The sequence below is a fragment of the Pagrus major genome, chromosome 23, assembly GCF_040436345.1.
Source record: "Pagrus major chromosome 23, Pma_NU_1.0".
In the NCBI taxonomy this organism is placed as follows: Eukaryota; Metazoa; Chordata; class Actinopteri; order Spariformes; family Sparidae; genus Pagrus; species Pagrus major.
In genome coordinates, this window is record NC_133237.1 from 4,144,975 (window position 1) to 4,159,320 (window position 14,346).

The 14,346-nt window shown below is 41.4% G+C and overlaps 1 protein-coding gene across 1 annotated transcript in view; it reads right to left on the reverse strand.

Moving 5' to 3' along the window:
• The window catches only part of LOC141020107 (carbonic anhydrase-related protein 10-like), a 101,041-nt gene extending 87,329 nt beyond the window's left edge, over positions 1 to 13,712 (reverse strand). Inside the window, exons 1-2 of the mRNA XM_073495165.1 lie at positions 13,652 to 13,712; positions 7,369 to 7,443 (exon numbers count right to left, since the gene is read on the reverse strand). Coding sequence (XP_073351266.1) covers positions 7,369 to 7,443; positions 13,652 to 13,712 — 136 coding nt within the window. The remainder of the gene's footprint in view (positions 1 to 7,368; positions 7,444 to 13,651) is intronic.
• Between the last annotated feature and the right edge of the window lie 634 nt (positions 13,713 to 14,346).

The window sequence follows — 14,346 nt, forward strand, 5'->3', positions numbered from 1 at the left end:
AAAAGGGTGCCAGTGGGGGTTGACGGACGAAGAAGCACGGAGCAGAGCCGTTCCACAACGTACATACAACCAGTGGAATTCATGGGTAAGACCATCTGCACAGGGAATTTTTTGAAATGTGTTTTTCAGACTTAAACGTGTTAACACACAGTGAACACCCATAAAGAGTAAGTGTGTATAGTGTGCGCATAACATTAACCAGTGTGCCAGCATAATGGAGAGAAAGAGAGAGTGTGTGTGATGATAAGTATACAGTTAGCAGTAACATTACAGCTGTGAACGTAGCCATGCAGTGTGTGTATAGTTTTCTTAAATATTATGTCCTGACAGATGTGAAAAACTGATGTAACCTTGAAAGATATTAATTTTAATAACACTAATATGGTGGATTTAATACCGTAATTAAGCAAATATACACACAGTACAGTAACTTATCATTGTCATACCACAGCATACACTGAATCTGTGTACCGCTGCAAACCTACTGTCCAGTTTGGGCTGTTGGTCTGTGAATAAATGCTACAACTACAACACCCACACCAAGTTTTTTGGTTTTGCTCGCCACCTGCTGATTAAAGTTGGGTCAGTCCTGGAGTTAGCGACAACCTAGACCCAGGCTCACTTCTAAAGGTGGACTGCCCTTTAAGGTCAACCAGCTATTCTCATTTGAGTAACAAAGCAGTTGTGACTGTGCTGCGTCTTTTATGTCACACAAGTGACAGTAAGACCTGCAGAGACACATTAACTACACATTTTGCCCTTTTCAGCATTGACGTTAATTAGCTACAGATGACACAGACCCGATTTGCACCTGCCATTGACACGAGAGATGCACGTAAATGCAAGTGTAAGTAGAACGTACTGTGATTGGATCAGCACATATGGAGATGGTCTGACTCACGTTGTGATCAGCTCTTAGCCAGGCGTAAATGCAATCTCAAGTGTGAACATATTCTTAGAGGACAATTGTTCAAGCCTGCCTTGGAACAAGCTTTTCTTGCTCACATCCTTCCCAGTCTCATTCTGTGTAAAACCTTTGTCTGAAGCACATATGAGGCTTCGGCAGTAACATTTAGACAAAATCAAGTGAGATTCTTCCAAAGTGACATCTCTTTAGTATGAAATGTTCTCTCTCAGTCACTGTCACTCCACTGCAGCTCAGGGAAACACAAAGAGGGAGTGTTCTTCTCAAACGATTGTAACTGTGAAAGATATCTGATGGATTGGACTACCTCAGACTGTGCAGGCCTCTCATTAGCTTCACAGACATTTTTTGCATAGCACAACAACTTTATCCCCCATCGCATACAGTTAATGCTCAGCAACACCAATGATTACAGCAATAAAACACTGAACAGAAACTATTAGCTAACAAAAAGTCATTTCAAAATGAAAACCTTACCCTTCCTCTGCCAAGGAAGTAGGAAGCAATGTTCGAAATTTCTGCTGTCCACGTCTACTTCATTTATTGAAATCTACTCACAGTGAGTACAGAAAAACGCTTGACAGAAAAACAACAGAAACACAGCTGCCACAAATTTAACCAAGCATCTCGTGTTCGCCTAACTGAGCTGGTTTGATAAGAAAATAATCAACAGTACATGTAGACGTGACGTTAGTGCCCTGAGCAGAAAACAAACTTTGCATTTCCTCTCTCACAAGTCAACTATCGCTTATGGCAACTCTGAGGGGACACTTTACTCAACAATGACAACAAATCAGCAGACCATCTTGCCACCCAAACGTCATCCAACATCAAGTGTACAACCTCATCTGATGGCCTTCTCATCAGGACTCTCAGATTGAGCAGACCCTTGCTAGAAGCTCAAAAACATGCTATCACCGATGAGTTAGCAAGATTTGTATGCAAAGATATGCGGCCCATTGGTATTGATTTGACAGAGGGGTTTCAGGATCTCTTGATGGAGAAGTTGCACCACAGTGTCAACACATAAAACACAACACAACTTGCTATGGCAACGGCGGCGCATGAAAATGCAGCGGCCGGTAGTTCCTCCAGATTATGCTACATTTTAGTTTTTTAAACCATGATTTTTTTTCTGCCTTATTGCTGAAACACATACTGACCATGGCAGAAATATTGTCATCATCACTGGAGAAAAAAGCAGGTGTTTTGGACTAGGAGCAGCAGACTTTGACACCATCATGGCCCACTTCGACCATCCGACCTGACCGTTTGGACCACCACAAGGAAGAAGAGAGTCAGAAGAAGAGCCATGTAGGCTGGACAAACAACGTGAAATCAGAGACTTTTGTGTCCACAGAGACCTGTCTCCACCACAGCATCTGGGATCAAGCTGTTGTACTCGGCGGGTGGACAGAGAGCAGGACTACAGCACAGCAAGAACAGGTGGACTCTGTGTTTATAACATTGATGCTTGGTGCTTAGGCATTCAGTCGATGGACAGTGTTTCCCTGACGTCGAACTTTTGATATGGAGATACCTACCACATTATCATCACCATCTTGTTGCTGCTGCTTACATGCACCCTGACACAGATTCAAAATGTTGTATATTAATAACTGTTCTGCAGTATGTGTAGAATGAAGGAGTTTGCAAACTTTCATTTCAGTATTCAACCCTGTGTTGTATAATGATGAATAAATGACCTTGCACTTTGTATAAAGTCCAGCTGTGTGAAAAGACTACACTAACGGTTATAAGACGCTGCCTCTTTCCACGGACTGATCAGAAACGACATTATTTTGACGGGGAGCAGGGTGTGTGCATTCCAATTAATTTGAATGAACTGTGTGTCATTTCAAATCGGTTTGAACATGATTTTCGGGAAAGGTGGCAGCCATAATGCACAGCCACTCTGCTGAGCTGTTCTTTGGTACCTCCCGTGTTTCTCATCCACTGCTTGGAAGACAATCCCAAGCGGGGCTTATATATCCCCTGCTTTGAACGATCGATGATCATTTGTTGTTAATTTTCAATCCAATGAAGTCAATAGAGACTGGTGGTTGGAGGAGGGGATTCACAGAGCAACCAGGTGGACCTGAACCAACTAATCCTAAAGGTGCTCCTGCCTCAGTGGGTGCTGCTGAATGAACCGGTGAAAGGAGTTAGAGGGCCAGATATGCATGATGATATCTCCGCCTGCCAAAGATTCTCCATTGTTCCATGGCATCTGTGGTGCATACTGTATCTTGTGTTATATTTAGTTTTTATATTTTATGGTGCCAAAGTAATAGCTCACAGGCAAACTGCAGTGGCATTGCCAGCCTCTTCCCTCTATGTCTCCTTTTATCTATCATTGTGAGCACCTCAGTGTTTAAGACAAAGAAGCAGTGAAGTTGCATCATTTGCGCTCACCCTCCTTCCCCGCTAACTCTGTTGGGTCATCTCGCAGCTCTCTCACTCAAGACAAAAAAGTGATTTCTGTTTGTGCTCTGAGGCTGGCAGACGCCCATCTCTCACCAGTTCTCCTTGCAGCTTTGTCCCTCTTATCTCAGCCAATTGCCTGTGTACCTCATGTGACTGCAAAGGTGATCACAGAAAATGTAAGCACAAGATGGCACCCATCAGTGACCTGGGTTTTTGAATACCATCCGAGTTTTTCTTTTCTGCTGACTGTATTCCCACTCCGATCCCCCAAAACAGCTTGAAAAAGACATTTCTTCTGTGCTGGCACAGCACTAACACAAAGAGACGAGAGAGGTGTAGTGTGAGAGCAGACTGAGGGTGAAAAAGCTGTAGTCAAAGTCAGGCTATGCTCACTGATGTGATGAGCCGACTGTCAGCCTCAAATTTCCCAGAAGGCCTGTTCACACACACTTCTTCATTTGAAAATATTTCAGTCTCATTCTAAAATGGGAAATGTGCCGTTTAAATGAAAGCATGACTCCAAATGAAGCTCGGGTGATTTCAAAGTAATTATAAATAAATGATCTTGGTCTTTTTCTATATATGCAGAGTCACAGAGAGGGAGATCAGACACAGTCTCATAAACATCATTAACGTGGCTCAACTTTATTAATTACATGTGCCAACAGAAGTGTAGAGGTGAGTGAGGTGTCCTTCATCTACATCATCTCCTCACTCATTACACCGTCTGATCACTGTCCCTTATGCCAACACTGGAAAGTGTGTTTGTACTGGATGATTCTGGAAAAACCTGCATCAGAACCATTTCTTTCTACTGACAAATACAGCGTGATAAGGAAAGGGAAACTGTGGTATAGTTTTACAAAAGCTGTACTGAACTGGATCGTGACGGGACATAAACTTCAGTCTCTATCCAGCAACCTGACCTCCACACGCTTACCTCATGCATCACACCACTTCCTGTGTTAGCACTTGACATAAACCATATTTTATCCTCCACGAATGAGAGGAGAGTGAGCTGCTTTTAACTGTTCAATGTTTGAACCTCACCAACCCATCAACACAGGAAGCAGTAATGGACTATAAAGCCTTGATTATATCACTTATCATATGGAAAATTTCCATTATATCAAGCCCCATTGTTGCCATTTTTGATGCAATACCCTTTTAACCTCTTTCCTTTCATTATCCATATACATGCAGTAGATTTCATTAGCAAGTCCCTTAACGCGTTGCAGCTGTTTGACCAATAACAAATGCTTGACAAAGCCCACAAAGGATACAAGCATTCAAAAGACCCCTGGATCATTTTCTGCAAGGCAGTAAAATCACACTCAGTTAAACAAACTCAACACGCCGGTTCGGTACATAAACAACAAAAATATTCCACAATACTGGAATTTCTCACTTCGATACAATACTGTAGAAAATACCAATACTTCGATACCATGTTTGATACCACGGGGACACAATACAACATACAATTTCAGATTTTTTTAAAGCTAAATATAACAAGGTTGTAACATGAAACCGAATGTGTCTTTTCTTGGCTGGTACAGAACATCAGAGTGAACATTACCAATAATTCAGACATGAACAAAAAAACAATATTCTTTTTGAGGTGGTGTACGTGTTGTTTTCAGTGCAGGTCGACTCTCATCAGCTTCTCTCTGGTACTATAGGAGAGAAATAACACTTCTTCAGAGACATTCGTTAAGCCTTTGAAAAGAACTAAATCAAATGATTAACTTGTGTGTGTGTGTGTGTGTGTGTGTGTGTGTGTGTGAGTGTGAGTGTGAGTGTTTTCCTCTCTGCTGAAGCTCTGCTGTCTGAGAGTCCTCAGGCCTGACATCTCTCGGCGAGATTAGCTTAGCTTTGAGAGTTACACATGGCTGTTGGGCCAACAACAGGACCACACACATATCAACTACAGTTTCCTGAGGTGTGTGTGTGTGTGTGCGCGTGTGTGTGAGCAACAGAGTGCAGCTGGTACTGGTGTATTCATACTGTGGAAAATTAATATTCAGAATTGATATGTATTGAAAAAATTATATTTTTTACAACATTACCTTATATATCACAACATAATTTGAATGATCACCACAGCACACATAGGATATACAGGACATGGACACTATGTAATATTGTCTTCTGCATTGTTCGGCCAGAAGAAGAAGAAGAAGAATCTTTATTTGATCACATGTCATACAATGTACAATAGTGAAACTGGTACTCTGCACTTAATCTATCCTGAGGGAGCAGTGGGCAACGTTCATGCCCGGGGACCAACTCCAGATCTGAGCCAGTGCCTTGGTAAAGGGACCTGACTGGAGAATTACCCTATTGCGCAAACCAAGGGTGGCTTTTATTGTGAAACAACCACAGGAAAAGCAATGCATTTGTCACAGAGGTCAGCGGTGTTTGTTATCAGTGATGTGAAAGCTGTGTCCTCAGTCTATATCAATTGTATAAAGTGCTCCCCACATACTGTTGCAGCAGTTACTATGGGAGTGGAATATGTCATTTCAGCAGCATTGTGTGAGGTCAAGTCAAACAAATTGACTCTTTCGCTGCATTCAAGCTGAACCTTATGATTGCAGCACTTGATAAATATTCACAATCTTGAATCATGGTGACTCCTACTCCTACACGCCTACCGTGACATCACGTGCACACCCCCTATAGAGCTATTCAAATTATCTGGTGAAAATTCCCACATTTTTCCATCTCGCAACAATATATTGCAAAAAAACGAAATATTACTATATTACAAATATTATTTCAGTGTTTAACTTATACTAACAGGAAGTGATACAATACGTGTGACATCAAACATCCATCTAACTGCAACGTTACCATGTCACTGCAGGTTATTCTTCACACATGGAACATGTTCGTTAGAATGATTACTTACTTTCGTTTTACAAGATCTCCCTGCAGCTGTTTCACATCAGCATCCATGATTTATTTTCACATTTTTTTCCAGCAGTGGGCAGCTCCTCCATTTTCATTTGCGACAGAGTAGTGTCCATGTCACACAAATATGGACTGTATGTGTGAAGCATTATACATTCTGTTTGCTGTGAGAATCAGCAGAGATACATTTAAACAGCACAACAAATCATCAGCACACAGTTACCTTCACTCAAGGACGTATACAAAACCCGATGTCTCCGCCGGGCCACAAGCATAATCAGAGACTCATCTCACCCTGGAAACCACCTCTTCACTCTGCTGCCCTCTGGAAGGCACTACGGATCTATTAAGACCCGCACATCCAGAGTTCAGAACAGTTTTTACCCACATGCCATCAAAGAACGTAACTCTGCCAAAACCTGGCTATGAGCTATATTTTTCCTGTGCAATATTTTATATTTAATTTATTATATATTCTAGGCAATGTATCAGGGTAAGTGCAATAATATGTTGTTGAGTTTTTAGTCTCAATCAAGTCAAGTGAATACATATGTATTATTGTTCTTTATATATGGTTGATACTTTTATCTACTGTGTTTCATCTGTCAAGTTGCTGTACTGGTGTTTTGTTTGTATGACCTCTGAGGAGTTGCACTGAAATTTCGTTGTATATAAAATTCTAGTTCTAACTCTAATGTTCAATATCTTAGTTTGATGTCTCCAGCTGCTAACACGACTAAAAACAGGTCTACGCAAGATGTGGACATTTTCTGAACCATCTTGTCAATGGATGAGCTGGAAGAAACCACAGCGAGCTGTGAGGAGAAACCTACAAGTTTGTGTGAACCAGCACACCTCCAACACCTCTTCAAGAAAAACAACGCCTTCTGTCACACTGTGAGATGGAAAAGCATCATGAGATCATAGCTGCAGCAGCGGTGTCCCTGCCGCATGACTTTGATAAGACACTCTGACGCTTCTAGAATAAAAAAACAACTCTCATCGGCCACACCTTTCACAGAATAACAAAAAAAGGCACCATGCGTTGGGAATGACACTATATTATGTGTGAGGATGGATGATGGGTGATGGTCTCTTACCTGGAACAAAGCTTCCCTGGACAACGTCCTTATACGCCCACCAACTGTCATCAAGCTTGGATGCAATAGGCTGAGCTGCAGGGAGAAAGACAGAGAGAAAGAAGAAACAACTGTTCAATAAAATATGTTTCTTTTTGAACATGTTCCTCTGCCAGCGTAAAGATACTCTGACACTAAAGCTCCCATTGAACTGCAGTGGCAAAGAAAAGGAGTAAGAAGAACTGTGAACAAAACTAGCTTACCAGTGGCAACTGTGAGAAAGTCAGTAGCAAAACATGTAAATAAGACAACTTTGGATTTACTGGTAGATGTATCTGTCCTCTTTTCATCCACGCTGCTAACACACCCAATACCATCTGTCCATCACACTCACTGAGAATTTGCTATCAACCGTCCATCAAAGTCCCTGTCAGACAGCACAGCCCAGTCGTCACAACAAAATGTGGGCATTTCTGCAAACCACGGATACGTTAAATTTGATTGTTTCATATGTACCTTATCAACATTTTTTAAAAATGTGTCATATTTCATTCGATTTCCATGTATGCTAGCTGACTTTCATGTCAAGAGGGAGGAAGGGACGGTGGTGGCATGATGGCTAAGTGAGACAGCTGACAAGCAAGAGAAGCTTCTGAATTAAGGCATCTGAGCCCAACTTCTAACACTCATATTGTGTACAGCTTCTCTCTCATTTATACTCACTGTTAAAAGTATAAAGTAATGTGTAATGCTGTTGAATTAAAAGTAATTTACTTGATATATGGTCAACACAGTTTTACAGTTAAGCAACCCCCACACTGAGAGAGGCAGAGTCAGGAGGAAAATGACATGCTGTGTACTGAAATGAGGGAACAAGAGGCAGGTGCAGAGGTTGGGTCAAGTTCACCTGACAGGGGAAAGGTGGGAAAGTGGTGGGACGGGTGGGGAAGTGACAAGGTCTGAGAAGTTACACCAGAATGCAGAGAGGAGAACCCAAGCGGTGAAAGTGAAGGGGAAGAGAGGGATATATCACAAGTGTCACCATGTCAGAAAGGGACCAATCTGACACATTTTTGTGTCTCCAATATTCGTTAACAAAAAGCCGAACAAAGAGATTTAAATTCTGTCTCCATACATCTCATATCGAACTATCTATCTTTACATGGTGTGCCTATTTCAATCATGCCTCAAGCGGATGCAAGCAGGCCCAAATATACCACTGAAACATTTAGATGTAAAACTGCAGTGATGATCAGTTAACCCTTTCAGCCATTTTTCAACCAGCAACGTCAAACATTGTCCGGTTCCAGCTTCTCACATGTGAGGATTTGCTGCTTTTCTTTGTCATTTCTGACAGTAAATGAAGAGTCTTTTGGTTTTCACTGTTTGTTGGACAAAATAAGCAGTTTGAAGGAGTCACCTTGAGCTCTGGAAAGACTTTTATAGACAAGACAATGAAGCAATATAATCGTGAAAATAAACTCCAGATTAATCGATGAAAAATGTTCAAATCCGTTAAAAATAATGAAATCTCCATTTGAGCTCAGTAAAGCCCCCGTTAGCGACAGCAACAGAAACACGGTAATGTAAATGTGTAAACCCACACTACCCATAAAGCATTCCAGTGCTGTTTTACTTGTAGTAAATGTGCACTGATGTAAGTCTAATTTATACTGTAGCTTCAAAACTGAATAAACTTGTAATGAGGCTTTCAAAGTAGGTCAAAATGGAGATTTGTTCATGTGGGATGCATGGACTGAGTCCCTATGGTGGGTCTGCACTGGTGTGCACTGCACACCCGCCAGTGGCACACATGACGTGACACTTTGTGTCCTGCGTGTTTCTGCCCTCAGGCTGCCACTGAGCTGCTGTAGCTCTGCTGCCATCCCACAAGCCTGCCTGGCAGCAGCAGCACAATTAAAACAGAGCCGCTGGGGTCTGACAGGTACATGTGAGTGGTAGAGTTTGTGTTTCACCAACACTGAACCAGGTCACCTCAACCAAACATAACAAGACTGCAGGTGACGGAGCAGATTGGATAGGCAGGGGTGGAGGAAGGGTTCAGATCCTTTATGTCAATCAATTAAGTCTGGTATTTTTAATTGATAAAAAGCATTGTATTTGATAAAATGTTTGTATGTTCTGTAAAAATTTTAATTACTCAAGTAACTAGTAACTAAAGCTGTGGAGTAAAGAGTACAACATAGTGGAGAAAGAAAAGACTCAAGTGAAGCAGAGCTGCACTGGTTCATCCACTAGTTATTAGGACTATTACATCAGTCGCCAATACGATTATGACTGTGATTTAAGTCATTTTTTAAGAAAAAAAAATCTTATCTCTCATATCTTATATTTTAGCTACTTAAAGCAACATTATGTAGAAATTGTCATTTTGTGCGATTTGGCGCCCCCACAGTTTCTGAGTTAATACAAATCCCAGGTGTGTAACAGTTTGTCAGATGTAATGTAGGTGCTGACTACAAAATAAACTCATGACATCACAACAATATGATGTGTTGAAAACTTAAACATGTATGTACCGCTGTGATCCTACCCTCTCACTGAAGTTACACAGAGCAGAAAAAAGAGACAGAGACACCATTCACCCTGTTACAACACACTGTACCATCAACATGACTCTGAAGCTGATAGTTTAAGGTGAAAAAGTTACATTATGTTGCTTTAAATGTGATTTTTTTTTCTGGTTTCTTTGCTCCTCTGTGACAGTCAACTGAATATCTTTGGTTTGTGGACAAACCAAGACATTTGAGTCGTCATCTTGGGCTTTGGGACACACTGATAAATATTTTTCACCATTTTCTGACTATGTATGGACCAAAACAATTATGCATGTCTTCAGCCTGAGGAAACCAGGACACATTTGCAAATATGCAAACTCTCCAGTTGTCAGATGTGAAAATACCCAGTTTTAAAAAGAGAGTTTGATCTGAAACAGACAGGAGAAGAGACATACTTTGAGATAATGGCTGTATCACCTGATTAGCAGTTGGAGGCAGTTAGTGTAACTAAATGTGAGAGGTGTTCAAAGTAGAACCTTGGATTAAAATTAACTTTTTGCCTTTTCAATTAGTCGTAACCCCTTTCTTTGGGTAGACGCTCTCTGATAATTAGCATGGAAGAAACTTACCCGAGGGTGCAGCAGTAAAAGTGACAGGAATGGATGAGACAGAACCGCAATGCCAAAACTCAGAGGACTGGGACGGAACGGGAAGATATAAATGAGGACTGAGCAGTGCAGAGGAACAGAGTTTAACACTGTGTCATCCTCTAATAATAATAATAAGTAGCTAGCCTAACTGCTAACAGTAGGTAGGCTAGCTATGTCAAAGAACTATGTAGGTCAAGAAACACCTCACAACCCGACCTCATCATTGACAATGTCATATACGGGCTTTGATTACTCTCTTCAATTTTATAATCAGAATCAGCTTTATTGGCCAAGTATGTGTACACAAACAAGGAATCTGACTCTGGTTAAGTTTGCTCCCAATGTACAGGAAATAAAATCAATAATTTAAAAATTAAGACTAATATGTACAAGGAAAAAAAATAGTGCAATTGTAAGGAGTGCAGAACTGAACCGGAGTCAACGTCCTTGTTTGTGTACACATACTTGGCCAATAAAGCTGATTCTGATTCTAATGCCTACGCTCACGTTCACATTCATTAGTTGCAAACAGTTATGCTCAGTTCATGTTTGAGCACCGTTTGAGCACATTCAACGAATGCGTTCTTTGTGCGTTCATGCACAACACAAGCCATCACCTTGGCACAGAAAAACTGTGAAAAAAGATAAAAGTCACAGCAAGTCTGACCATATTGAAAGCTGCAGTTATGTGAAAGGAGAGTTAGTCAGTTTTTGTCAGCCAGCTCATGTACGAGACCGGCTCTAGGTCAGTTCCAGTTTCAGTTCTGAGCTATGGTGCGTGATAAACAAGGTTATAATGTAAATTTATTGTTTAAAAACTCACAGCCTGGGGAGTGAAGCTGCTCTGTAGTCTGGTGGTATGGCAGCAAATACTTCTGTATCTTTTGTCAGATGGCAGCAGGGTGAACAGACTGTGGCAAGATCATGTGACTGTCAGGTGTGTAGGCTTTCTAATTATGTACCGTCACAGTCTAATACGTGATTAGTTTTATGGCAAACAGCAACTTTCTTCACTTGCAAAATAATCTTTTAAATTCACAAACATCGTGTGATTCATGACACAACTCAAACAGGAACAACAAATGATTTGTCTCTCTCCGTTCACTACTGTACATATTTGTTCTGAAATAAATACGTGTAATGTGATTAGGTAATTAGGATACAAAAATAGGTAACTATAGTCCAGTAAAGTTACAGAAAAAAAAGATGTAATTAGATTGCAGAAATGTTTAGTAAAAAAAAGGGGGCACACATCACCATTCTGGTCTGAGTGAAACCAAACACACAAGTGTGTGTTTTAACAGAGGACACTTGTCTTTACTTACATATGTTTGGTATTTATATAATCAAAAAGTAATGGAAAGTAATCGAGTTACATTACTTTAATTTTGTGATACTTGGATTATATCACTGACGTTTACATTTTTTAACAGGTAATTAATAACTGTATTAGAATACATAACCCTAACCCAACCCTGGGTGTATAACAGGAGCTGGACACTGGACCCGAAGCTGGTGCACAGTCCCTTCAATGACAGTTTCTCACAGAGCACGTGAGCCACAGGTTTTCTAGCTTCTGGGTTTGTTTCTGCTTTGAGCTGCAGACTGCACATGCTCATTAGTGCTTCTCCCACCAGCTCCACCCACATGTTCCTGCTTGGTCCAGTGATTTTTACATTGGGATGACAGGTTAGCAAATATAAGAGCTCCATGGATTCAAAAATGATACAGTACAAAGGGTAATAATTGACCTTGTTTGTAACTGGATAAATTTCACACATGCACGTATAATGAGATCAGCTTTGGAGGCGGTGTTCGACTTCCTGGGTATAAAACTGACCGGCTCTTCCGTGTGCACACTAGACATATTGACTCAAATGAGGAAAAAAACCTGCTGCTCTTCTAGTCTTTCCAAATGTTATCTGACCGACTGGATCAAATAATGACAGTGAGGAGTCATTTCACAGGGGTTGAAATGCTCCAAAGAAAAAAAAAATGCATCCGCCTTTTTACAGCCTTTTCTTTCACAATGTAAGCTTACTGGAAAAAAGTATTTTTGGGCCCCCGTGCATCACGTGATGTTGTCGTCATGGAGTCTGAACGGTAGGAAGTGCGGGATAAAAACCCTCATGATGTCATAAGGGTTCAATGATGACATCATTACTGGGCATTTAGTCAGGGCATAACAACATTTAGAGATTAATAAGACGTGGTCTAATGAAAGATGTTATGTAGATGCATTGTGGGAATTGTAGGATCCAGCATTATTTTTCCACCCTCCCTGTTCCTCCTCTATCTTTACTGTCTCTCTCTCATAAATGCAAAGAAAATCTATAAGTGAGAAGTTCTCTCTGTTAGCAGCCTCCAGAAATTCTGCAATGCTGATTGATTTGACAGAGTTAGTGTTCGTTAACTACACTGTCTTCATGAATTCTTCACGCGTGGGTCAGCAGTGAGTCCGTTTCCTGTGGTCTGCCGTCAGGACAGTTGGGAGTCAGTTTGCCCGTCTCTTCATATCCACACATCATTTGTTCAGAAAGTGAAGCTGGCAGCTTCAGCAGTGATGAGTAGGAAGTTCTTGACTCATCCCATTGTGGGAATCACTGTGTGTGTCTGACTGAAGGCGTTGACAGGCCACACTGTATGAGTAGGCTACTGTGACATATTGACAGTGATATCCAGTAACTATTTATAGTCAGCCTGTGTGTGTGTGTGTGTGTGTGTGTGTGTGTGTGTGTGTGTGCGCGCGCGTGTGTGTGTGTGAATGGTGTACCATATGATGTGCATGTGTGTGTTCAGTCATCTCAGTGGTTTTGAATGTCACCAGTGTGCGGTGACTGATGAACTGTGGTGCCTCTCTTTGGCACATGATTACTGTAAGACAAACACTTGAGGTCAAAGTGAAGTGAGCAGACAGCAGAGCAGCTGCCTGGATGTTACAGTGACAATGACACCACACACCTGAATCACAACACAACTCTCACAGTGATATAACATCTCTGTAGCTTCTTTAAGTATTCACTGAGTGACCTCCTGTGAGTGATGGCATCGCTGCAACATTTTCATTCTTTTGATTCATTTACACATTTGACACCCTAATTAATTGGAGCAGAGTTTCCTTTCTTGGCGCCTTACCTGATGACGAGCAGATGAAACATGTTTGTAAAATCACACATAAATCCCAAACGACATGCATTCTTCGTTCAATTCATGCTCATTTTCTGCAGCTGTTGCGGGACGGAGCTTTGCGGGCTCGCACTTGTAGACGACACGGCCCTAACTTTGAACATTTTTCGCCCTCTTCTTCGGTTCCTCTCGTCCCCCCGTCTCTCCCCAGTGGAGCGCAGAGATGGTTTTGAAGGCTCGCAAGGAGATCCGTCCTCACATCAGCATCGTCCACCTTCCCTTCCCGGTTTGCTCTTCAGGCAACATTCCGGGCTTTTTGCGCGCGTCTCACGCATTTATCTCCACCCTGAAGACATTTCAGCTGTGAAATCCGTTCGTGAAACATGTTCTCCTTCTCTCTTTTTTCCCTTCTGGAGCGGGTGGATGTTGGTCGTGCACCGCTCGCTCGTCTGCAGCGGATCAGGCAACTTCACTGACGACGCAAAGCGCACCGAGGGCGCACAGACCGACACAGAGAGACAACATATTCATGATATCGTGTCATGACTCAGTTGTATCTACGCAAAGCAAAATATACATACATATATATATATATATATATATATATATATATATATATATATATATATATATATATATATTACAACTTGGTCGTGTCTTGGTCGTGTCTGTCAGCGAAAGAGACACAAAATAATAGAACTTCA